Source organism: Mya arenaria, chromosome 3 (assembly GCF_026914265.1).
Source record: "Mya arenaria isolate MELC-2E11 chromosome 3, ASM2691426v1".
Taxonomy (NCBI): domain Eukaryota; kingdom Metazoa; phylum Mollusca; class Bivalvia; order Myida; family Myidae; genus Mya; species Mya arenaria.
In genome coordinates this window covers 88,568,421-88,596,339 of record NC_069124.1, presented here as the reverse complement: position 1 = coordinate 88,596,339, position 27,919 = coordinate 88,568,421, and the positions used below count along the sequence as shown (strand labels likewise).

General features: G+C 35.7%; 2 protein-coding genes across 2 annotated transcripts in view; one reads left to right on the top strand and one right to left on the bottom strand.

The window, feature by feature from the left end:
- The window catches only part of LOC128229111 (uncharacterized), a 30,472-nt gene extending 29,221 nt beyond the window's left edge, over window positions 1–1,251 (bottom strand). The window contains exon 1 of the mRNA XM_052940791.1: window positions 1,165–1,251. The gene's annotated coding sequence lies outside the window, so the exon portion shown is untranslated. The remainder of the gene's footprint in view (window positions 1–1,164) is intronic.
- LOC128229112 (heat shock protein 75 kDa, mitochondrial-like) lies at window positions 1,251–27,919 on the top strand. Its single transcript, XM_052940800.1, has 18 exons — window positions 1,251–1,387; window positions 5,315–5,464; window positions 5,699–5,781; window positions 5,946–6,095; window positions 6,995–7,066; window positions 7,380–7,540; window positions 7,749–7,858; window positions 10,215–10,288; window positions 10,635–10,797; window positions 14,001–14,114; window positions 14,689–14,758; window positions 14,986–15,133; window positions 15,435–15,562; window positions 16,047–16,237; window positions 16,479–16,564; window positions 18,259–18,404; window positions 20,452–20,524; window positions 27,287–27,919. The coding sequence occupies exons 1-18, from the start codon at window positions 1,252–1,254 to the stop codon at window positions 27,386–27,388; spliced, it is 2,157 nt and encodes a 718-aa protein (XP_052796760.1). The 5' UTR covers window position 1,251; the 3' UTR covers window positions 27,389–27,919.

Genomic DNA, 27,919 nt, shown 5'->3' with positions numbered 1-27,919 from the left:
GAATGCATTAAAACAAGTTGTTTACCTTTCCAATAAAACGAAAGTTGACTGACACAGACAACAATTATGCGAAGGGGAACAACTCGATACAATCGTAATAACTCGGCCTCCTCCGACAAAGCTTCGAGATAGACCTCATTATACAATCGTAACAACTCGGCCATGGCCGAAATGTTTCAAGCGATTTAAAACTGTTATGTTTTGACAGAATGAAATGAAGAAAAGCCGTCAAAATCATAATTATAAGTTGGATATTTATTTTTTTGTGTATGGAACTAATATAAAATAACATTATCTGGTAATATTTCTTGTTTTTATGATATTTTATAGACGCTATATGCTTTAACCCGGAATCCTGATCGGAACAACTACCCACTTTTTATACTAAACAATTTGTACGTGAAGGATTTGCCATATCAAAAATCTAAAAAAATCCGTCAACAAAGAGATACAATTATTTGGACTATGCCACACCCCTATGACCACGCCCCTCACCCCCTCATAAATATAAAAAATGTATTATATGTAAGACCTTTATGATGAACCTTTGGTTAGCTATTTGGAATCTCTTGTGAGGGCTCTCCTTGCTTCAAATTTTAAGCAAACGGGGGTGTCAAATCTAGCAGCAAATGGGGGTGTCAAATCTAGCAGCAAACGGGGGTGTCAAATCTAGCAGCAAATAAAGTAACAACCTGCAGTGCGTTCAGTCAGGCGAGCGTTTACAAAACGCTCGCAAACGTTTTGTTTTGTATCCCTGTTGCAACGCAGCGCATACACGTTAAGCGGGAAACCAAATAGCGAACGTTCGCCGCAAACATCTTTACTGAACGCGCTGCAGAATCAACCAGTTCACTTTTTTTCTGTTAGTAACATTTTTGTTTGTGGGGGTAGGTGTCCCCTGTCAAGATCCCGTGGAACCGCCGGAATCCATAAGTCTTCGGATAAATCAGACCGCCTGACAATAATAAAATATTGTATTGACTCCTTTAGCTGTTTAATGGTTCAACAAATAGAGAAAACAAAATGTATCCGAATAAAGGTCAATCTTGTCCGAAATTATTATTTTTCTTTGGTATTCAAAAATTTAACATAAAGTGCATTAGACCTCATGAAAATAAGCATGCAAATGTTTACATTAGCAAGTAAATTTAATCAGTTTATTACCTTGTGAGCCAGTAGCACAGCTATACTTTCTGTGTTTGTTACGATCATTGCCAGTGGACGCTTTATTTCTAAACCAGTCTATTCAAGATGGCAGCCTCCATGCGCAAATGTGTTTTGATAAAAAAATTCAATGTTTATCGGAATTTTCGGATCAGAAATGAATCCAGAGCATTGTCATGCCTCGTAACCAATGGTAAACGATTTTCTGGACATGTTGAAAGCGGTAAGTCTGTATCCAAAGCTGATTAACCTTGCTTAATATTGGTGCTATATGCATTGACCTTGTCATTATAGGCTTAGATAATAATTAATATTCTTATAACTTAATATTCACTTAATTAACAAATCTTAAAAGTGTGCATGTATAAATGGTATCGTATCTGCGTCATTATTAGTCTGATCATGATGAAATTTTCAATTAATATAGCTAATAGACATAACATGATATTATTTATTCTATTTCATAACAAACACAAAATTAACACAATATCAGCAATAATTTGTTGGTGTGTCTAAAGTCAATGTTGCAATATGATGATGTCAATGATACAAATAGTTTATTGTGCTAATACTGTGTATGACCACCCTGCCTGTTGATCAAAGCTTGACAGTGTTATTACATACAGTACACTCAACGAGTTAGACCCACTTTCCTCGCTCACTCCGAGGGATAAAGTCGATGATCGCGGACTTCCTCCGAGGGTATAACTGTTGCCCTCGCTTAAATCCCTCCGAGTGGCTGGTTTTCCGCCGAGTTTAACATGAACGATAGCGTTGAAAATCGTCCGATTTTATGACCCCTCGGTGGAACTCCGTGTCTAATCAGATAAGCAAGAAATCACTCTTGTTTAGAAGTTATTTTTTATGCTTATGTACATTATTAATCGTACAAGATTCTTACCAGCGTTTAATTTGTTTTGTGTCCGAAAACGCCAATTGAATATTGTCTTGACTTGTTTATAGTAAACATTGAATCATTGATAAATTGCCACTAATTTTTATTTTATTTTTTTGCATCATAAAACAGCCGACATTTTACACGATTCTGAACCATGACCTCTGACGTCACGCGCGTGATCAATACATTATATAGAATATACTTTTTATTTTTGGTGGTTAAAAATAGCTATGACGTTTAACGGATTTTTCCACAGAAAACGAGGCAAGGCTTCAACCATGCGCTGTGAACTTTGAACGCATGTTTGACCTCCTGATTTTCCGAAATGTGTAATAAGTAACCTAGCCTTTTTCGGCTGAAATGTGTTTATCAATGTATTCAGTCATTAGTAAAATATACGTTTATAAGATGCATGTGCAAATAGTGAAATACGACTGCATTCTTGTGGTAAGCTAACTTCATGTAAAACGGGCAGAGGAAAAAGAATAATAGAAATTTACTGAAGCCGTGATTATCAATGGAAATTTTTAATAAAAAAATAACTTTAGCGTAGATTCTTATCAAATGTCCGCAGAGTTTCGCGGAGGTTACCCCTTCCGAGGAACGCCGCGTTTGTCATTCTTCGGCCGACCGATCACCCTCCGAGGGTCTTAAATTCCAACTCCGAGGAACGCGGACAGACGATAAATTCATTGCGTTGGCCACGATAGCGAAAATCCGTGGAGGAAAACGGAAAGTGGGTCTAACTCGTTGAGTGTACTGTAGATGTTACATAATATTGCAGTCTTTCCAAAATTGTAAAAAAGTTTTTGCCTGTCCGAAAAATATTTGCCTGTCCAAACATATATGTCATTACTTAGTATACATACAGAGTAAAAAAAATGAAGCTCAACTGTTTTTAATGCTTTCCTGATTTAATTCACAAAAAGCAACAACATATAAACACTACATGGACATGTCATTTAATTAAAATAAACACACTTGGTATCGCAAATAATATTTAAACACTGCCGCCATTAAGGCGCTTTCTGGTTTTTCGGTTGTTCGGTTATTCCACCAACCGCCGCCATTTTGACTGCAGACGAAGTATATTGAGTGCCGACGATTTTTATTGTACCTTGTTGCAACAGTCAATCAAAACAGATGTAATAAAATGCCGTTACTGATGAATCGTAATCGGAAATGGCCGACTTTTGGCGATGTTATGTGACGTCAATATCAGTATGAGATCGACTAACTACTGCAAAGGCAAATAATCAGCGAAAGTTTTTAGAGACATTTTGTTTTCAGGTACCCTTTCGCTATTTAGTCGACTCAAAAATATGTCTGTCATCCGGACCGTCAATTTCGGAAGACCTGCCGGACCTGTACAAAATTTGCCGGACATGTCCGGCAGACCGGCACATTTCGGGAAGACTGACATTGTACATAATTCTGGGGTAGATAACCCCACTCTTAAAACTATCTTCTCTCATAACTGGGCGATGGTCTGTGGCACTGCACCAGTCCTGCTTACACTTGTCAACTGTTATCCACGTTTTTGATATACCAGTGAACGCCAGTCATTTTCTTGTAAGCAGAATCTCTTGTTATCAGGAAACCATACATGTGAACTCGAGCGGCGGTAGGTAAAATATAACGCTTTTGAAACCCTTCTAACGCCATACCGCTTTCCTGTCGAAATCTACCGATATTTTGAGCTTTTCAGTGTTCTCAGTAAGAACCGGCTGCCGGCCAAAATGGATGGTTCAAATGGCAATTGGGCCAGTTCAAATTTGGAAAACTAATAGAATTTGAAGTAGAAGCTGGTCGGTTACTTTACAATTTGAGACGGTTCAACTGAAACATATTGAGAACCCTGCTTTTAAAAAACCTCAAAATTATATCCAGTTGGCCTGAAATTTCTTTGTAAAAACCTCAAAATTGTATCAACCATGCTAAAATACCACATTAATCTGTCACTTTAAATAATGAACATGGTGCAATAAACACCTTGTCAAATCACTACACACTTCAGCCTAGATTGTTGCTAAGTTACCAGTACGGTACAAAAGACCACTAATCAGCATTCTTTGTTAATTGGCATCCTACTAATCAGCATTTTTGTAAATACATGTATCAAAGACATTATAAAACTATCAACACATTAAAGAAAACAACATTTCCAAGGTGTTGTTAATTATCTGCTACAGTGTATAAAATTTTACGACATTTTGGCGGGAAAATTGACATAAACAATTCTGCAATCGACTTGATTTTACAAGTCAGAGGTAATATTCTGTCTGTTTTTTCAATCAAAAACACTAACATATGACAAGTCTCTTAACCATGACGTATTTTATGCGTATTTTCCGAAAATCTAAAAATAGTAACAAATATCAAGTTTTTGTTTGCATTGTTTCCATCATTGTTTTTGACTGAAAATTATAGGAATTAGAAATTCTACCGCTTTTGAGACCTTAATCTACCTCTCTGTCATTGCTAAAGGTTCACATGTCTGAGGAAACTGGACTTGTGCCCATACTGCCTGTATGGTTCTAAGATGACGCAGCCCAACTGATCTCACTGTGCCATATGCCTCCAAGTTAATACAATACCCTTAAAGAACCTTCTACAACATATTTCTCTGGACATCTTAACAGCTATATGTCGTCTATGCTGTGTATAAACTATGTGTTGATCTTGTGTGACTGCTGTACATTATCTACATGGTTGGCGAGGGAGATAAACGATACGGCTCTGTACTTTAGACACAGCTTTCTGATTGTATTGCTGTGGTTATCAGATGTTTATGATACATGTAATTGGCAGCCCTTAAATTTATAAATTAACAATGAATACTGACATTATTTTAAATAAAGTCGAAACAAAATAACAGACCAGTTCTAATTTTAGTATGATCGAGAAATCTGCCACACATTTTTGCATTGTGAATAATGTCATTAAAGTGATTAGTTTTTCGTGATGTTACGATATTCATAAGCGGTGCTTCAGAGCCATTTCTCCAATAGAAAAAATAGCTAAATGAGGAAAGGTTACAAAAAGATAAAAGATTGATTCTTAATTAATTTTAAAACAATAAATTATGTGTCCAAAAATATATATTGTGTTTTTTTGTTTGTTTTATTTTGCAGGACACCCTGTAATTTTTACGGGTCACCAATATTTGGCAGAGGTGATCCTAAAAGAGTTAGTGACACGCCCTGGCCTTAAGTGTTGAAGATTAAACCTTTCTGTCATTCTGTTTTCAAGATTTGCATGGAAAGGTGCCCCTGTTCTCACTGCCCAAGTTGACACCATGGCAACAGTTCCGTCTGATGTCCACCGACAACAGTGCAGCAGAGGACGATGCTGCAGAAGACGAGTACCACACTCTTATCAAAGACACAGAAAGGGCCAAAGGCAGGTTACATAATGAGAAAAGAATTGATGAGCGTATTCAATTTTTGTTAAGTTCTCAAGAACAATGATACATGTAAGAACTAATGTTTAAAAGAAGAATTATATGTAATTAAGTTATTTTTTATGATATTAATTATATAGGGAGTTTTTTTTATTTAATGTCTCAGACTCTCTATATAACCAAATTATTATATTTGGCAGAACATGTGTTATGTGTTTGTCCTTTTTGAACAGGTCCATCAGAGAACCATGAGTTCCAAGCTGAAACCAGGAAACTTCTTGACATTGTGGCCCGGTCTCTCTACAGTGAAAAAGAGGTTTGATTTGAGCAATTACGGTATAGTCTTGTGTTTTGTTCTTACTATTGATGAATAGAATCATTGTTATTGTATGGACAAATGGTCTTAATGAATTGTAGCATTTAACAATAGCAGTGTGATTTGTTTAGTTTTGTTGAGGTTACCTGTGTCATTTGCTGCAGGTGTTTATACGGGAGCTGATATCCAACTCGAGTGATGCGCTAGAGAAGCTGCGTTACTTCCAGCTGAACGATGAGAACATAGAAGACCGGGACCTGCCCCTAGAGATTCACATAAAGACTGACGAGAACAAGAAAACATTCACCATACAGGTTTAATTCATATCTTGGATTTTCAAGATCTTCAACAAACTAATTGATTGACTTTCACCAATTTTTAGTCAAGCACCAAATTTTAGCTTGACTATTTGAAGAATAAGGAGAGCTATAAGTTAATATTTCACCAAATGTATTGCATTAAAACTTTACACATAAGTTTCCATTCATCTGACCTACTTAACATATATATATTGCATTGAAACTGTATACAAGGGTTTCAACCATCTGACCTGGACAGTACTTAAGTAATCCCGTTTTATAACACTATTTTGCATATGATGCAAATAATGGCCCTTTTTATTTAACTTATGAATTCTAGATATGGTTTTGCATGTAAACGTTCATAAGACACTATCTCAGCATCTTAATGTATTGAATCTTCCATGGCGTAGAGTGTAAGTTCATCCCAACCCGAGCATAGGTGTTTTGCAGAAACAAGGTTTACGGAGTTTCCGCAAAACACCTTGCACGAGGGTTTGAATGAACCTATCTTACACAAGCAGCTATGGTAGATGCTTTTTAACCCCCCTCAGTTAAACAAAATTAATTAAAAAATGTACTTTTTGCTGGAACTTTTTTGTGTATAGTGAAAATAAATGCATATGGATATGTGATTAATCGTGGTTGTCATTTATATGCGTGCAGTTATTCTGATTATGTTAATAGTCAAATCGGTAATCCAAGATTGAACATGCCTGTTCTTACAGGGACGTATGATTTGAGTGAGGCGGAGGGAGTTCAGCAAGGAACCAAGTTTTTATGTTTCAGTGTTTATAAAAATAACAGGCTCCTAATATGGAAAGATTGCTGCCTTTATATCATATCACGTAATTATTACTATAATTTATGGAACATGTAATGAAGACATGCTTAATGAACTGTTTTTGTTTTAGGATACTGGCATTGGTATGAAAAAGGAGGAACTGTTAGAAAACCTCGGCACAATAGCACGGTCCGGATCTAAGGTATCAAACAATTTTTTTTAAACTGTAAAAACTGTATATTACACTTTAAATCTGTAATCTTGGTTGAGTTATGTTGAAACGTTTATTATGTAAGTAACGATTCTTTTTTCGTAATAAGATGTTTGTCTCATCTGATATTGTTACCAGTAAACTGTCAACAAATAATAGAGAAGGTAATTATTCATTTCAAACAATATTTCATATTCAAACACCAAATCTAATGTGTCTGAAACTGCAAAAAATTGTGTTTGTAACTTAATCTTTCCTTGCTAAATTTTACAAGCAATAATGCTGATTGCTGGTATATTTGAAGGCGTTCCTGGACACCGTTGAAAACTCATCTGACGCCGGAAAGAACATCATTGGTCAGTTTGGCGTTGGCTTCTACTCTTCGTTCATGGTGGGCACTAAGGTGGATGTCTACAGCAAGTGTATGGAGCCCGGCTCAAAGGCTTACAAGTGGACCTCTGATGGGTAATACATGTATTTCAGTGTGCTTAGATCAGATTATTTTTGATGTTTATAAAGTTTGTTTAACAAAAGACTGTTGCATCTTTGTTCACTCGCATTAGATTTATAGGGCTCTTACATGTGGCTGTAAAGGTACTGCAAATTTTGTTATCAGTCAGTTTGTTACTGTTTTACATTGCTTGTGTTTTCAATGTTTGAACATGCCTGTCAGTACAGGGACGTATGATCTGAGTGAGGCGGAGGGCGTTCAGCGGGGAACAAAGATCGTGATTCACCTGCGAGGGGAGAGCAGCGAGTACTGCGTCGAGAGTTACGTTAAAGGTGCGCTACCTATAAGCCTTTGTTATCTGTTACTGTCACTTAAAGTATATATAAACGTAAGCGTCATACTTTTTATCACAAGTTTAATTTTATTCATGCTTGATGTCATTATAAGATCATGATTTTAAATTCGATAAAAACTGTACCTTGCATCCACTGCACTGACAGGATGTATGTTTATTTTATAAAACAGAATATGATTTATAAATTTTGTTGAAGAAGTCATTTTCTTGTATGCCTACCAATATCCTTATCACGCTAGAGTTGTTTCCTGAAACAGTTTCATACCAGTACTGTGTTTTGGATGCTGCCTTTTGCACGTTTTTGTTTATAAGCTCACCAGAGCACAAAGTGCTCAAGGTGAGCTATTGAGATCGGACTTTGTCCGTCGTCTGTCCATCCGTCCGTCAGTCAGTCTGTCCGTCCATCAACAATTCCTTAGAACATGTCCTCTGAAAACAAATATCAATGCTGTGGATTACCTTTATTGTACCTTTATGACAACTTATTTTTGAAGCTACATTTTTGAAATTTGGATCATATATACAACTTTGAGAACAAATATCAAGCTATATTGATTATAAAGGTTAAACTCTTTTACTCAGGTGAGTGATTAACCCTTTAGCACATAGACAAGTGGCCAGATTACACCTCCCAGTCAATAGCCATCTTACTGATAAGCAGTCCTTATCTGCATAGGTACTTTTCTGGATATTTGAAAATGAGAAAATGAATACAGCAGTATGACCTTAAAATCAATGTTACTCCAAATAATTGTGTCCAAATCTTTTTTATGTGAATTCATTTTTTATAGATAATTAAATTATCTAATAAATGATGTCAATGATGAAATATTAAATTATTTTATTTCAGCTGTGAATGTATTTTCAAGATGGATTTGTAACATTTCTTTGAAATGTCATAATTGCATTAAATCAAAGGGTAATAAAATGCTGGGATCGATCTAATTTTTATTACCCCTATCATAAAAAAGACCCATCTGGATTAAAAAGCCGACAATTTATGTTCTTGTGTATTAATACACAGAAATATGTCAGGAATATCCGGTGTCATCCAGCTGAGAGATCCAGTCCAAGGTGTCTGTTTAACTTTATTACTCCCTCATAAAATTGTTTACAAAAAAAGAAAGCCGATAAATGATTTTCCGGTATGAATAAAAAGATCTAGATCAAACAAAACGCTTGCACATGACCTATTTTACAGCCAAAACTATGATGGACATTATATAAGCTTCACAGAAAATTTACCCATCATTTTCTCATTTACTAATTGTTTCTTTTGTTTGTAAACAAAATATTACCTTTAAGTAAATATAATCTCAATTGATTTTAATGGTAAACTGAACTGACGTAATATATTTAATGATTTACGCATCAATGAATTTGGGGGAAATTCCATACAGTACTTAGCTCGTGGTCTTATTACGTCACAATGGGATTTCACACCTGCGATTGGGAGTATAAACACCTTCTCAATTTAGCAGACGATATTTTCAAGGGAAAATCAATACACAAAAGGTTAAACTTTAATTTTATAAACATCCGGGATATTGTTTACAAAAAGAAAGATGCAAAATTGAAATATTGAAATGACCCTATTGAAATATGCTGGCCATGCGTTTACATCCAGTAATGGATACGGTCGGCCAAATGCGTATACATCTGGTAATGAGCTATGTCGGCCTATCTCGTATACATGAGCTAAAGGGTTAAGGGCCATCATGGCCCTCTTGTTTATTCTATGATTAACCAACAACCTACTGTGTTCATACTGCAAACACTCAAGAAAGAATGTGATCAATACTGATACTTACTTTTTAAATAATTTTCATGATAAAAAAAATTGCAGTATCGTTTGCAATTCAGATTTTTCTTCTGAAAGAAATGTAACCAACAACATACATTTAAATAAAAAAATATCTGATTTTTGTAATGTCATATATCGTTGGTTAAATGACATCACAACTATCCAATTTGGAGCGCAATATTGAAATAAACATCAATGCCATAATTCCCTGCGTGTTATTTAATATGATTATCATTTTTATCTATACGGAGGACTAATGTAAATATTTTGGATTATACTACAAACAGTGCTTTAAAACTTGGAATTGATTAAACACAGTATATAATAAAAGGAATATGTGAATAGGACTCTTTTCGGACAACCTGTTTTAAGGTCTTATTAGGTGAATAAAGTTGCATCTGTCTCGACAGATATGTGTTTACACATCAAACCTGACGATTTACAGGTCATCAGAAATAAAAAGCATCTTAATCACAGTATTTACCATTCTGCATATTGACAAGAAATATCTGTGTATCTTTTCTTGTAGATGTGATAACCAAGTACAGCAACTTTGTGGGCCTGCCCATCTTCCTGAATGGGAAGAAAGTCAATGTTGTACAGGTATGATGCAGCCTTTAAAATACTGTTTGAAGATAATCACATAACTATAATCTGTCTGATCTAGTAAATTACTGTAAATCAGTCTGAGAAACTAGAAAACACTGAATGTTACAGGACAACTGCCATACCAGATCAAGATAGACAGTATCCACAAATTTCTTCAACCTGTCTATATTTTGCTTTGTAAAGAAAAATTCTAGCATCAAGCATTTAAAAATGTCAATCCTATTGTCCCAAATTAAAGTCATCCCTTTTCCATTTTTATACTGCCCTGGTTTATCACTTATAGCTTGTATTGGTTTATGAAGCAAACATTAAAACTTTTGTCTTACACCTGTACTTGCAGGCTCTGTGGATGATGGAGCCAAAGGAGGTGACCGAGGACATGCATGAGGAATTCTACCGCTTCATCGCCAACGTGTACGACAAGCCTCGTTACAGCATACACTACAAGACAGACGCCCCACTCAACATTCGAGCCCTATTCTATGTACCAGAGTACAAGCCAAGTACGGACCTGCCTTAATGCTCTATCTCAATCAGTAGCCAAGAACAGGCCTGTCTTAATGCTCTATCTAATATCTGAAGCCAAGTATGGGTGTGTCTAAATGCTCTTTCTGAAGCTGTAGCCAAGTACATCGTGTCTTAATGCTCTATCTGAAGCTGTAGCCAAGTACATCGTGTCTTAATGCTCTATCTGAAGCTGTAGCCAAGAACATCGTGTCTTAATGCTCTATCTAAAGCTGTAGCCAAGTACATCGTGTCTTAATGCTCTATCTAAAGCTGTAGCCAAGTACATTGTGTCTTAATGCTCCATCTGAAGTTGTAGCCAAGTACATCCTGTCTTAATGCTCTATCTGAAGTTGTAGCCAAGTACATTCTGTGTTAATGCTCCATCTGAAGCTGTAGCCAAGTACATCGTGTCTTAATGCTCTGTCTAAAGCTGTAGTCAAGTACATCGTGTCTTAATGCTCCATCTGAAGTTGTAGCCAAGTACATCCTGTCTTAATGCTGTATCTGAAGTTGTAGCCAAGTACATTCTGTGTTAATGCTCCATCTGAAGCTGTAGCCAAGTACATCGTGTCTTAATGCTCTTTCTGAAGCTGTAGCCAAGTACATCATGTCTAAATGCTCTATCTGAAGTTGTAGCCAAGTACATCCTGTGTTAATGCTCCATCTGAAGTTGTAGCCAAGTACATTGTGTCTTAATGCTCCATTTGAAGCTGTAGCCAAGTACATCGTGTCTTAATGCTCTTTCTGAAGCTGTAGCCAAGTACATCATGTCTTAATGCTCTATCTGAAGTTGTAGCCAAGTACATCCTGTCTTAATGCTCTATCTGAAGCTGTAGCCAAGTACATTCTGTGTTAATGCTCCATCTGAAGTTGTAGCCAAGTACATTGTGTCTTAATGCTCCATCTAAAGTTGTAGCCAAGTACATCCTGTGTTAATGCTCCATCTGAAGCTGTAGCCAAGTACATCATGTCTAAATGCTCTATCTAAAGCTGTAGCCAAGTACATTCTGTCTTAATGCTCTATCTAAAGTTGTAGCCAAGTACATCCTGTGTTAATGCTCTATCTGAAGTTGTAGCCAAGTACATCCTGTGTTAATGCTCCATCTGAAGCTGTAGCCAAGTACATCGTGTCTTAATGCTCTATCTAAAGCTGTAGCCAAGTACATTGTGTCTTAATGCTCCATCTGAAGTTGTAGCCAAGTACATCCTGTCTTAATGCTCTATCTGAAGTTGTAGCCAAGTACATTCTGTGTTAATGCTCCATCTGAAGCTGTAGCCAAGTACATCGTGTCTTAATGCTCTTTCTGAAGCTGTAGCCAAGTACATCATGTCTTAATGCTCTATCTGAAGTTGTAGCCAAGTACATCCTGTCTTAATGCTCTATCTGAAGCTGTAGCCAAGTACATTCTGTGTTAATGCTCCATCTGAAGTTGTAGCCAAGTACATTGTGTCTTAATGCTCCATTTGAAGCTGTAGCCAAGTACATCGTGTCTTAATGCTCTCTCTGAAGCTGTAGCCAAGTACATCGTGTCTTAATGCTCTATCTGAAGCTGTAGCCAAGTACATTGTGTCTTAATGCTCTATCTGAAGCTGTAGCCAAGTATGGGCCTGTTATAATGCTCTATCTCAATCAGTAGTCAAGTACAGGCCTGTCTTAATACTCTATCTAATGCTGAAGCCAAGTACAGGCGTGTCATAATGCTCTATCTGAAGCTGTAGCCAAGTTCCAGCCTATCATAATGCTCTATCAGAAGCTGTAACCAAGTTCAGACGTGTCATAATGCTCTATCTGAAGCTGTAGCCAAGTTCCAGCCTATCATAATGCTCTATCAGAAGCTGTAACCAAGTTCAGGCCTATCATAATGCTCTATCTGAAGCTGTAGCCAAGTTCAGGCCTGTCATAATGCTCTATCAGAAGCTGTAGCCAAGTTCAGGCCTGTCATAATGCTCTATCTGAAGCTGTAGCCAAGTTCCGGCCTGTCATAATGCTATATTTGAAGCTGTAGCCAAATTTGGGCCTGTCATAATGCTCTATATGAAGCTGTAGATGAGTATAGGCGTGTTTTTATGCTCTATCTGTAGCTATAGACGAGTTCAGGCCTGTCATAATGCTCTATCTGTAGCTATAGAAGAGTTCAGGCGGGTCACAATGCTCTATCAGAAGCTGTAGACAAGTAAACGCCTGTCTTAATGCTCCATCTGTAGCTATAGATGAGTTCAGGCATGTCTTAATTCTCTATCTGTAGCTTTAGACGAGTTTAGGCATGTCTTAATGCTCTATCTGTAGCTTTAGACGAGTTCATGCCTGTCATAATGCTCTATCTGTAGCTATAGACGAGTTCAGGCGGGTCACAATGCTCTATCAGAAGCTGTAGACAAGTAAACGCCTGTCTTAATGCTCCATCTGTAGCTATAGATGAGTTCAGGCATGTCTTAATGCTCCATCTGTAGCTATAGAAGAGTTCAGGCGGGTCACAATGCTCTATCAGAAGCTGTAGACAAGTAAACGCCTGTCTTAATGCTCCATCTGTAGCTATAGATGAGTTCATGCCTGTCATAATGCTCTATCTGTAGCTATAGAAGAGTTCAGGCGGGTCACAATGCTCTATCAGAAGCTGTAGACAAGTAAACGCCTGTCTTAATGCTCCATCTGTAGCTATAGATGAGTTCAGGCATGTCTTAATGCTCCATCTGTAGCTATAGATGAGTTTAGGCATGTCTTAATGCTCTATCTGTAGCTTTAGACGAGTTCATGCCTGTCATAATGCTCTATCTGTAGCTATAGACGAGTTCAGGCGGGTCATAATGCTCTATCAGAAGCTGTAGACAAGTAAACGCCTGTCTTAATGCTCCATCTGTAGCTATAGTTGAGTTCAGGCATGTCTTAATGCTCTATCTGTAGCTATAGATGAGTTCAGGCGGGTCATTATGCTCTGTCTGAAGCTGTAGATGAGTACAGGCCTGTCTTTACGCTCTATCTGAAGCTTTAGCCAAGTATGGGCCTGTCCTAGTGCTGAAGCTGTAACTGACAACAGGCCTGTATTAATGTTCTATTTAAAGCTGTAGCCGAGAATGGGCCTGTCGGGCGTGCAGGGATATTTACTATATTCTATGATAGCACAAGTTTAAAACAAATTCATGCTCTTTGTCTTTTAAGTGTATTAAATTATTATACCATTGTTACAACTCCTTATTTCAGCATTGTTTGACATGAGTCGAGAGACAGACTCAAGTTTACAGCTGTACAGTCGTAAGGTCATGATTATGGCCAGAACTAACATGATCTTACCCAAGTGGCTGCGATTTGTCAAAGGTACAGCATACTGCATAACTTGTTCCTTAAGCAAATAAAATAATGTGGCAATTTTGTAAAAAAAATCTTCTTGTTAAATGAAAGGCTTTTTTCAATTCTATTAAAAGAAATAGCAAGTTAATTTCTCCAAAATGCTTTTTTGCTGTTATAATATAGGTGACCTGTTTATCGCAGGAATGTGCAATTTAAGATGTTAAAAATCAGTTAAATAAAGTATTGACTAAATTAGATAGATGGTATGAAATATTTCTGAGGTAGTCTTTTCTTTTGTTTTTCAGTGAAATCTCATCTTATTTTTATTGCTGTTATTTTCAACAAAACGAACAATGCATCAAGACGATTCCAATTTACCAATTTAAACTGACATTTTTCTTAAATTTAAGCTTAAAAGAAACATATCATTTGTTCAAATTAAGTGTGAGGTCAAAATTCATTCCACTGATGGTAACAGAAAATTTTATTTTCACTCTTGGCTGCACCACACATGAAAATATTGCTGGATGATTTATTTTTAATTTTTTTACACCTGAGTTCAACAAATATGCTTTATACGTATTTATATCTATGTTGGCAGGTGTTGTGGACAGTGAGGACATTCCGCTGAATCTTAGTCGAGAGTTGCTGCAGGACAGCTCCCTCATAAGGTGGGTAGTAAGAATATAAGTAACTATTGTAACTATTACAGATTTACTCAATTTATTTAATATTTTGGATTATTACATGTTAGACACAAGTTCTGACATGTTATATGTAGTGGATGTTAAACTAAACATTTTAAATATTTAACAGTTGCATGGCAAGTTGTTTGGTTGTTGATGATGAATATTGAGAGCTCATCCCCTGACTCAATCTTAGTATTTTCTTTTTTCAGGAAGCTGCAGCAGGTTCTCACAAACCGGTTAATCAAATTTTTCCAGGACCAGGCCAAGAAGGACCCAGTCAGATATGACCAGTTCTATGAGGATTACGGGCTCTTCTTCAGGGAGGGCATTGTCACCTCACCCGAACAGGAAACCAGGGTAACCACCCACAAATAAACAGTCATGTTTGTCTCATTATATGTTATGAACAAAATTGGGGTCAAGTGATCTTACACATCAGTTGTTGGCCTAATCCAAAAAAGAACTGGCTAGAGTTCATTCTAAGACTTGAAATTGATAAACAGGAAGTGTTTTCTTATTTATCAATACAAGCTATAAACTTACATGACGGTCTGTCTAAAATGAATTGGTATACAGGTTGAAGTTCAAATGAGATCAATTTTAAGGCTAATAATAAGGTCAAATAATGTGTTAAGTTCAACAAATAATTCTATTGTAGGAGAACATATCGCGGTTGTTGAGGTTTGAGTCATCAAAGCTGCCGGCAGGAGAGAGAACCAGTCTGGAGGATTACTGTTCCCGCATGAAGGCTGGGAAACGGAACATCTACTACCTTGCTGCTCCAAGGTGAGATATCAGGGTTAGAATCTAACTATATTATGCACCTGCACATTGTTGCGAGTGGCTTGCTGACTTGCAAAATTTCAATACACACTCACAAAATCTTTGTTTTTTATCTAACGTCCTGTCTTGCAACATTAAACGTGGGACCATGCACTAATTATTAACCTACCTCCAAATAGAGAGCTCACAGTTGACCGCCATTTTCTTCAAGCAAAACAACAAATTTACCGTGAAAGTGAATAATTTCTGTTGACCTTGAACATTTCACACATTTGGAGGAATTAAAGGATTTTAGATTTGCTTAAAATTGACCCTGTCTTATAAACGAGTCGAAACAAAAAGTACCAGATTTTATGGGCAAAGTTAGGGGGTCATCTTATAAGGGGATCATTGCCTTATAGTTGAGGAAATAAGGTACTCCCAGAATGTAATATAAATGTTAAAGTGATGAAGGTTTATAAGATTATAATTTTGTTTAAATTGTCAGTCGTGAGATAGCAGAAACATCCCCATACATGGAAGCAATGCACAAGAAGGATGCAGAAGTCCTTTTCCTGTATGAGTCTTATGATGAGCTCGTTCTGATGAACCTCGGACAGTTTGACAGAAAAACCCTCAGTGGTGTCGAGAATGACCTTGTTGATAACGTAGGAGACTCGAATACTGTTGATGAAAAAGGTGTGTTATGTAGTCTGTCTAGGAAATAGTTAGAAATTACTCTTGACTATGTAAGATTCTTGTTAAACAAGGTGATTATGACATGATTGCCTCTAAGCTTTCATAGATAATTTATGAATATATTGTTAAAGTGTTTTAAAAACAAAAAATAACAATTGCTACCTTGATCAAAACTAACCTTTTAGTCAGAGATGATTGAATTGTCTGCTTTATTCAGTACACATGAATGTTCATATTTCAGATACTACGAGTCTTTCCCAAGCTGATGCAGACACACTCATGAACTGGTTAAAATCAACCTTAACAAACAGGGTCCATAAAGTCAAGGTAGGGCACAAATCGTGTTGTTTGTCTTTTTTGATGTACACAAAATTCTTTTAAATGGTATAATTTTGATATTTATGCCCCCTTTTGAAAAAAGTGGGGTATATTGTTTTGCACATGTCGGTCGGTCGGTCGGTCGGTCGGTCTGTCTGTCTGTCGGTCGGTCGGTCGGTCGGAATACCAAATGGTTTCCGATCAATAACTTGAGAACGCTTTGACCGAGGGACCTCATACTTTGTATGTGTATTGGTCATCACCAGCAGATGAACCCTATTGATTTTGAGGTCAGTGGGTCAAAGGTCAAGGTCAGTGTGACCTTTACATGAAAAACGGTTTCCGATCAATAACTTGAGAACGCTTTGACCCAGGAACCTCATACTTGGTAGGTGTATTGGTCATGACCAGCAGATGAACCCTATTGATTTTGAGGTCAGTGGGTCAAAGGTCAAGGTCAGTGTGACCTTAACATGAAAAACGGTTTCCGATCAATAACTTGAGAACGCTTTGACCCAGGGACCTCATACTAGGTAGGCTTATTGGTCATGACCAGCAGATGAACCCTATTGATTTTGAGGTCAGTGGGTCAAAGGTCAAGGTCAGTGTGACCTTTACATGAAAAACGGTTTCCGATCAATAACTTGAGAACGCTTTGACCCAGGGACCTCATACTTGGTAGGTGTATTGGTCATGACCAGCAGATGAACCCTATTGATTTTGAGGTCAAAGGTCAAGGTCAGTGTGACCTTAACATGAAAAACGGTTTCCGATCAATAACTTGAGAACGCTTTGACCCAGGGACCTCATACTAGGTAGGCTTATTGGTCATGACCAGCAGATGAACCCTATTGATTTTGAGGTCAGTGGGTCAAAGGTCAAGGTTAGTGTGACCTTTACATGAAAAACGGTTTCCGATCAATAACTTGAGAACGCTTTGACCCAGGGACCTCATACTTGGTAGGTGTATTGGTCATGACCAGCAGATGAACCCTATTGATTTTGAGGTCAGTGGGTCAAAGGTCAAGGTCAGTGTCACCTTAACATGAAAAACGGTTTCCGATCAATAACTTGAGAACGCTTTGACCCAGGGACCTCATACTAGGTAGGCTTATTGGTCATGACCAGCAGATGAACCCTATTGATTTTGAGGTCAGTGGGTCAAAGGTCAAGGTCAGTGTGACTGTAAGCTGAAAAAAGGTTTTCTGATTGTCCATATTTTTTTAATGCATGCACAGATGATTGGGATTGATGTATAAATGTTTGTATAGAAATGATTTTCTTTTATGTTACTATTTTAGTTGGGCATTTATTTGCCTTCTTAAGTTATCATAAGTAGATGACCTGCCTCATATGCATCCAATGACAAATCAGCTGTCATTTCAGTCCATGCATATTTCATTCAATTGTCCAAATATTTCTGGCAACTTGGCGCTCAGGGGGCATAATGTTTGACAAACATCTCTTGTTTTCTTTTATTCTTCATATTTTTAAGTTTCCATGTGGTTTATTTTTGTTCTTATATATTAGAGGTATAGTCCTTAATATTTGCCTTGGTACGATTTTCGTAAGACAGACATTTGAATTTTGTTATAATGTTAACACAGTATGAACATGTGCTTGAGACAGGTGTTTGAAAGGACTTGTAAACTGCATTAAAGGATTAAAAAACAAAACAAGTGTGTATTAATATATTTACCCAGATAACAAACCGGTTGTCAAGTCACCCATGTGTGATCAGTGTCCAGGAGATGGGGTCAGCCCGACATTTCCTACGCACCACGTTCGCAGACAAGTCCCAAGAGGAGAGGTTCAGGCTCCTACAACCCACCCTAGAAATCAACCCATGGTATGTGCCGGTGTAAAAATTATGGCCCCTGGTTGACTTAAGAACTTAAATTTTAAGTTTTAGGGCACATCTTGTCTGGTTAAAGTTGTAGGGCAAGTTGGGATTTTATGTAATTACTTCAATACCCTGCATTCAATCGACACACTACTTCACACTGTTGTTTATTGCCATCACACTATTAGGTAACATAACTCGATATTATCCTAAATACAAATTATGCCACTTAATTGACTCAAAAGTTCTGTTAAGGTTTGGGGGCAACTTTGGTTTTTATCTCATATCTCATATAATGTTCCTTCAATGGCCTCCATACTCCACACAGTAGCCATTACACAAATCAGGTTATATAACTCTAAATTAACCCTAAGTACAAATTATGGCCCTTTATTGACTATTTAGCTCGTCTGTTTTTCGAAGAAAAAAAGTCGAGTTATTGTGATAGCCTTGGCGTCGTCGGCGTCGTCTGCGTCTGCGTCTGCGTCTGCGTCGTCGTCGTCGTCCAAAAACTTTAACCTTACCTCATAACTCAAAAACCGTTCAACATTTTCACATTAAACTTGCTACACGTGTTCCTATTAACACTATGCATGTTTATAGCAGGTCATATAATTTTGCCTTTAATTAATATTGAGTTATCCCCCCTTTTCGACTTGGAATTACAGACGAGCGTTGGCACCCACTCCGCGGTGCTCTTGTTTTATTTATTTTAACTTTTTTATTGCTTTTGGCAGGCAGATTTTTATATTTTAACCAGGTTTTCACAAAGTGAAAACTGGTCATTAGAATGATCAATCTTGTTGTTTAGGTGGACAGCAGGAGGGTCAACTATGGTATCAATTAATTTTAGTAAGGTTTGAAATATAGTGACCATGGTATATAAGGAAAGTTCATGGAGACCTTTAATGGGTTTGAGGTTTCAGCCACAAGGGTCAAGGTCAAGGTCACTGTTACTAAATATAGAAATCAATGGTTATTGCTTAATAACTTTAGTTTTAGTTGAGATATTGTGACCAAACAATAGGAAAAGTTTATGGTGACATTTTATGGGATTGTGTTTGGGGCACCTAGGGTCAAGGTCAAGGTCATTGTTACTAAAAATATAAAAAAAAAATGTTTGAAACTGAATCTTACAGGGAAGGCTGAAGTTCTTCTGTCAATCATTGAGAACCTGGTTTTATTGCATTCTGAAATAACGTTTTTGTTATATAAAACGTTTGAAGTGTGAAAAAAAAATCTTCAGTTGGAATAGAAAACAGACATTTACTGGAGCATTTACAGAACTAGTTTCATATGTTTAAAATTTTGCTATCTGTTTATTTTTATGCCCCCGAAGGTGGGCATATTAAAATTGCACCGTCCGTCCGTCCTTCCGTCCGTCCGTGTGTCCGGCTCAATAACTCGTGTCCGGGCTGTAACTTTCCCTTGTATGGACAGATTTTAAAATAACTTGACACATGTGTTCGGCATACCAAGACGACGTGTCGCGTGCAAGACCCGTGTCCCTATTTCTTAGGTCAAGGTCACACTTAGTGTTTATTCACAATGGATTGCTGCATATAACGACATAGAGTATAGGTTGTCGTGTCTGGGCTGTAACTTTCCCTTGTATAGACAGATAATAAAATTACTTGCCACATGTGTTTGACATACCAAGATGACGTGTCGGGTGCAAGAACCGTGTCCCTACCTCTTAGGTCAAGGTCACACTTAGTGTTTATTCACAATGGAATGCTGCATATAAGGACATAAGAATGTAGGTTGTCAAGTATGGGTGGTATTTTTTTATGTTCAGAGGCAATTTAAAATAACTTGCCATATGTATTTGTTTGATCTTTAACTTTTCATGTACTGACCTTGTTCATAGGTCAATGTCACATTCGGGGGCATTTGTCACATACTGTGACAGCTCTTGTTTAAACATTCATTCAGCAAATTACTTCTAACATTTTGTTTACAAGTATGTTCATGTATATATGTTTGTGTTACAGACCTACCTAGTTTTCTCTGAACAGGAAATTAGATTATCTTTTCATCTTCTTTTTTTCAGTCATCCATTAATAAAGAAATTGAATACTCTCCAGTCAGAAGATCAATATCTGGCAAAGTTACTTGCAGAACAGGTATACCTTGTAACTTTTTTTAAAAGAAAATTTGATGTGTAATCTCTTGAAATTGTGTGTGTAAAGTCTGCAGTGCTGTTACGTATATAAACACAGGTGAATGAAATATATTTAAATTAACTATGTGACCAAGCTGGTGGAGGGGCATGTAGGTTCTTTGTTCTGGTGTCACTTATGATTTTGATTTCTCAACAACATTTAGGACCAGTTTAAACATGATTCAGCAGATATAAACAAATATCTCATTTGTCAAAATAAAAATTTGTTTATATTATAATTTTTGAAAAAAGTAAATGAAAATTAAAAGATTTATAGAATATAAATATTAATAATAGCATTATATCTTCATCCTCGGCACCCCAGCGTATAATAGCCTATATGATACCCTGGGCAAATTAGTTAGGGAAACTTTGTAAATCTTGAATATTCATAAGCATTTTCCGACCAATGAAATAACCAAAAAATACAAAAAGGAAAGAATCTCCTGTGTGAAGAGCTATCCCCATATTTAACAATATCCTGACTAAAACGATTTGTAAGCTGTGATCTCATTGGATTATTTCGAACCGAGATTACATCTGTAACTTCTCGGCCATTTCCGCACCGCATGAGCTATGTCTCATGCGACCAATCAAACGGCTGGATTAAACCTTATAAATTATTCATGAGTACGAGATTTTTACAGCTGATTTGCCCAGGGTATCTTATAGGTTATGAAACGCTGGGTTGCCAAGGATGAATATCTTGGACTAGTCTGATAACCAGCCATATCACTATAGTCACTTGAGAGTTATTGCCCTTAGATAGATAGATTTATTCGTGCATATATATGTCATTGTAACAAACCAAATATCTCATAAAGTTATAACACAGACTGATAAACAAAGTATTAGTGATGATATCTATACTAAAGCACAACATCATTAGAATGCTTTGGATGCATACGTGCGTTAACAAAGATTTAATTCAATGTGACAAATATATAACACAGGATAACCCATTAAAGTTATTCAACTTATTTCCAATGGGGTCCTTATGACAAATATAATTATTTGCCAAGATCTCAGTTGTAAGCTGTTTAAATTAGGTTTACTTATACAAAAATAACATGCATGTACTCTTGACCAGTTAAAGAATGATTAAATGTTTGATATCGAACTTTTACAGTTATAATGCAACCGACTGTTAAAACCATATGACACTTTAGCATAATATGACAAAAATCTTTGGACTGATATGCAAGATTAAATGAATAACAATTAATAAAATAGGAAATCTTCCATTTCTGCACATTTCATACCAACAATGAGATGTGATTTCACTTCTTTTTTAAAAGTATTCTTATTTTTCAATTCTTTTAACTTTATTGGAAGACTGTTCCAGTCCTGGATTGCTTGATAAAAGAAAGTATTTAATATAAAACTGTCAGCCTGTGGCACTTTAAAATTTCCAGCACTATGTCTACTGTTGTAAGAATGTGTGGATGAGACTAAAGTAAAATGTTCATGTAAGTATGATGGGCATTTGCTATTAAAGATTTTATGTACATGGTTTAGTCGTAGTTGCTTTATCCTATTTTCTATATTAAGCCATCCAATATCACTGAAAGCCAAGACTTTCAGGGAAGTTCTACAATCATAGCCATAAATAAATCTGACAACTTTGTTCTGAGTGACCTGTAATCTGTTCTTGAATTGTTTAGATATACCACTGTACCAAGATGTCGATGCATAGTCAAAATGGCATTGTATTAAGGAGTTACATAACAATCTTCTTAGATTCATATCTAAAAAACGATTTTGTCTATATAAAAATTTTAGCCTAGAATTAACTTTACTGACGATATTGTTAACAATAGATGCAGCACTGAGATCATTGTCCAGTATATTTCCAAGATATTTAACATATTGTTTAGGCTTTATGATATGGCCATTGCAGTTTACATTAAAGCTATCAACTTTTGTTAGTTTTCTTTTAGACCCAAATAAAATACATTCTGTTTTTCCAAGATGCAAAGACAGTTTGTTGTCAACTAACCACTTACTACAGTTTTCAAGTTCCTTGCCGAGTACATTACTAATAACAGACGGATCTTTGTGTGAGAAAAGGATAGCACTATCATCTGCATATAATATTAATTTACATTTTTCACTTATGCTTATACTCATATCATTGACATAGCATAAAAACAGCAACGGTCCAAGTATGCTTCCTTGAGGAACGCCACAAGAGATGTTCATGAATTCAGACGTTGTATTATTTACATTGACAACTTGTTTACGTCCAGATAAATATGATTGAAACCACTCAATTGAATCCACACCAATTTCTTTTAACTTCTGACATAGAATTTTGTGATCTACGGTATCGAACGCCTTTTGAAGATCCAGCATAATCATTCCTGTATATAGACCTTTGGAATTTTGTTCTTTATTATTAAATTATAGAAATTACATAAAAATGGTCTTGTCCTCAATAACTTAAAGACCTTGTCCAATCACCACCAAAAATTGTCAGATTGTGTATTGGCATATATCTCAGACAAATTCAATAACCATCCATCACTCTACTCACGTGAGAGTTATGCACGATTAATAGTAGAAATTACTTCAAATTGGTCTTGTCCAATCAATAACTTTTGAAGCCTTTGTCCGATCATTACTAAATTTGGTCAGAACCTGTTTTGGTATAATGTCTCGAAACAAATCCGATAACAAGCCATATTGCTCTAGTCATTGAGAGTATCACTCTTTTAATTATAGAAATTACCTCAAATCAGTCTTTCGATCAATAACTTTAGAAACCTTTGTCCAATCATCACCAAACTTGGTCAGAACTTGTATAGATATAATATCTCTAACAAGTTTGATAACCAGTCATTTCACTTTTTAGTCTCTCAAGAGTTATTGCCCATTAATTAAAGAAATAACCTGAAATTTAGAATCCTTTGTTGAAAAATCACCAGATTCGGTCAGAATGTGTATTGCATAATATCTCAAACAAGTTTGATAACCAGCCATATGGCTTTAGTCTTTTGAGAGTAATCACCCTTTAATCATAAAAATTACCTAAAAAATGATTTTATCCGATCAATAACTTTTGAAGCCTTCGTCCAATTTCACCAAATTAGGTCAGAATGTGTATGGGAATAATATCTTGGACAAGTTTGTTAACCAGCACATCACTTGAGTCACTCAGGAGTAATTGTCTTTTATTTATATAAATTGCTGAAAATAGTCCTGTCTGATCAATTACTTTAGAAGCTTTTTCTAATCTCACCAAATTTGGTTATAATATATTGGTCAAGTTTGATAACAAGCCATGTCACCTCAGTCACTCCAGAGTTATGACCTTTGAATTGGCAAAAACTGTCTTAACAGTGTCCACGTTTAAATTAGCTGTATGTACAGCCACTTGTCACCAAACTAGGACATGCATATTTTGTGACAGTTGGGGCTCTTGTTATTTTAATTATTACTAAAAATTATCAAATTTGACCGTAAATAAACAGTTGTTGTACATTTTACCAAAACACTTGTTTTTCTACTGACATCATAACTTGCAGTTATTTGATATCATTGTTGACTTAAAATAGTTGGTAACAACTTGTCAATTCTACAGAGTTTGAATAATTCAGTAGTTTTATGTTTTTCAAAACACTTAAAAAAGTGCATTGAAGAAGTATATAATAATTATAGGTTATTTAATATGTATGAAAATTGTTCAATCAGGACCAAAAACACATCATAGATTCTTTTATCAAAGAAAGTGATAGGATATATGTATTTCAAATCTCTATGATAAAGGAAGACTAACAGTTTTTATCATTATTTTGCTTCAACCAAATTTGTCCCCAGCAGAACTTGAAAAGTACTTGAAACCTAGAAAATAGATACGGTAGATGTGTACCTTGCAAGAAAAATACCTTTGCAGCACTTGGTTGCAAGATAATCTGCCCATGTTCATTTTTATACAATAGTTGTCAAGCACTTACTAGTTACTTTTATTATTTTTAGCTGGCAATGTGAACTGTTAGTCCCATTGTTGCAGAGATATCTCCCCGTGTACTTGGAATTAATTTCAAAAAGGTTTGTCGAAATAATTGGAAACCCATAACTGGAAGGGATTTACTTAATTTAATAGATAGCAATGATAATGGCCATTTTCTTGCATAGTTATATCCCATTGATCAAACAAAGTTTGACTGAAGCATAGCTCAGAAACTAATTGAAAAATCATGAGTAGAACTTTATGCATTAATATTTACACCTCAACTTCCATTCCTTAAATGAACTGCCTTTCGGCAATTGCGTTCATCAATCGATGAATGCAACATCTTCGGATATGTTCGGATCGTAATTCATTGCATAACAGTATACATGAACGCTATTGATCTTGTTATTGGTTGTATTGTGTCTGCAGGTCCCTTAAAATATAGATCAACATTTTTATAAGTGTTAGTTTTTTATATTTTAAATATATTGGTACCAGAAGTGTTTCAATTTTACGTTTTAAAGTGATTTCAAGTGGTTGATCTTTTCCCGCGTTATTGTGACGTCATTTGAAAAAAATGTTTCCGGTTATAGTCGGGTCGTTCTATTTACAGAATGGGTAAGAACGGATTACTGAAAGGTTTTCTTAAATGAAATGAAGTACTTTTTTAACAATTCTTGAATGAAATAATGAACTATTGGTGTAAATATAAGGAATGAATTGCGGGGTTGATGTCATTATCGCAATTGGGTTGGTCAAAGTACGCGTGGAGTCCTTCGGACTCCACACACATTGACCAACCCAATTGCGTTCATACCCCGATAATGACATCAACCCCGCAATTCATTCCTTAAATAGACAGCAATGTAGTATTGTTAAAATTTAACTCGCGGGCAATTTCTCAGTTTTAAGTTATCTCCCCTTGTACTCTGATTTTCTTCAAACAAAGTTTGGCTGAAGTATAACTCAGAAACTACTTGAAGAATTTGATTTGCAATTGGGTGCAGAGAAAGAATCTTGTGGTCACTTTTTTGTTCAAATTTTAAATTAATTGAAGTTGTGATTTATGAAGAATTTTACCATTGCTTGTGTAGTTTGTTGTGAAACAGTTTGTTTTCTGTTGTTGAATATAAATATAACAAAACAAGAAAAAGCTTTCTGAAATATTTCCAATTTGGCCCACTTTTAAAAAAAACTTGTGTCATAAATAGGGACATTAGGATACTAACACATTTCATGTAATTTAAGGTCATAAATAGGGACATGATGATAAATGGATCTGAGATTGTTGCAAAATATTTTTCATTCATATATCAGTATTTTTTACTTTTATTGAAACCGATCACATGCACAATTAGAATTATACAATGTATTAAGCAATGCTCTTATTTATATAAGATTTAAATCATGAAGGATGTAGTAATGATAAAGTGGGTACAATACAAAGTCAGTCAGCTGATTACTGTTCAAACTGGTGTACACTGGCAGATAGCTTTATCTCCGAGATACGGACTCATTCAAGTCCCCGACGCGCCTGCCCATGTGACCCACTGTATCAGCATGATAACTTGTAAAATATTGTACCTACAGTTCCTGTAATAGAAAATCTCTGCCTAAATTCTCACTCTAGATACGATCAAGTAGAACCATTTGCTGATTTGTTTGAATATATTTATTTCCAAAGATGAGATGTGTGTCATATAGATATGTCTGTTTTTCTTCCTTAAAGTTAAGCTCAATGTAAATATAATATTAAGCACTTGTGTATATATAGGTGTATATAGGCAATTATTCAGTGAGCCAGTAAAACAACAGATTAGGCTTATATAAGTGTGAAAATTTTAGTAAGCAGTATTATCTTGGTTTATTAATTTACCCTGAAAGTTGACCATGATATCATGAGATGTCTTGATGAAGGTCAAGATGACGTTATTCAATACATTCCTTCCTACGTAGGTAACCAGAATACTTGTTAATTTATAGTGGCCATTATGTAGCCAAATATCATTGATAATTAATTATATTCTGATTTTTCTGGTAAGGTTATTGAAAAAATAGTGAAATCCGATACCTTTACTATGCCATAGTGTATGTTAATTTCTTGTTCTCTCTCTTGATGTTTATGCAGGTTAAAACACTTAAATGAAAAGATGCTCAGTCTGGAATTTAACAGACTGAACATGTTTTCATTTAAAATGCACGTATCACATTTATAAAAGTCTCTCAACAGGGTTTAAATACATAATATAGTTGCTGAAATGTTTACCTAAGAATATACCGGTAGCTACATTGTACTTGATAATAAATCGGAAAATCTTTTTATAACATGTTAAATTCTAAAATACAGACAGAAAATTTAAATTACTACAAAAAATCAATGTTTTTGTGGATTTGAAACTTACATACTGATGTTGGTTACTCAACTTAAATTAAGTGTGTAATAACCTGTCACCAATGAAATCCCAGACAGGTGATTTCCATGAGGTCCATGCCAACCTTCCAATTTTATTTCAGTGAACTCAGGACTAAACTTATAACAAACAAATTTAATTTCAACATGTTGATACATTATAATTAGGACATTATTAACTAACATGTCTTGTATGCAAAAATTAAAGCATACGGTTATTAACATTTTTTTATTTCTGATATATGTGATATAAATTTACATCCAGTAGTCGATGCGTATACATGCGGTAATGGGCAGTGTCGGCCAAACTTGTTTACAAGCGCTGAAGGGTGAACTTTATCCATAACTTCTTATTTCAGCTGTATGACAATGCCATGGTAACAGCAGGCCTGCTGGATGATCCGAGGTCTATGGTGAAACGCTTAAACCAACTTCTGGAAAAAGCCCTGGAAAAAGTGTGACCTTGAAATGATGGAATCTCTGCTGGTTGTAGATTACTTTAAATATCAACAGATTAACATGTGGTTGCCAAGTCAAAATGACAATTAACAATAACAAAGACATGAACTAGTTTTTCACCAGAAAAATTGAAGTGCAACTGTTGTAACGAAGGTGGTATTACAGACTATGCTGGAGAGAATTATGTGATATGTCTTGAACAAACTGTCCAGAACATAAAACCTGTCCGACATGGGGAGATTGTGGCTCATTGGCACTCACAATTCTCACACGTTAATATCACATTAAGGGGCATTTAAGTTCATGTTGAAACATTATTTGATTATGTGAAATGCAGATGCATATGTTTGTATTCAAGTAAATATATGTAAATGAATATATAGATTGTTCTGTTTATGTGTGATTTTAAGTGACTTGCTTTGGCTAATGATTTTAAATGTCTTAATAAAATAATTCTAGATGATAATCATGTGTGTTAGTGCTTTACATGAAATTTGTTTGTCAGACTTGAAAAATAAATGATCGAAAATGAA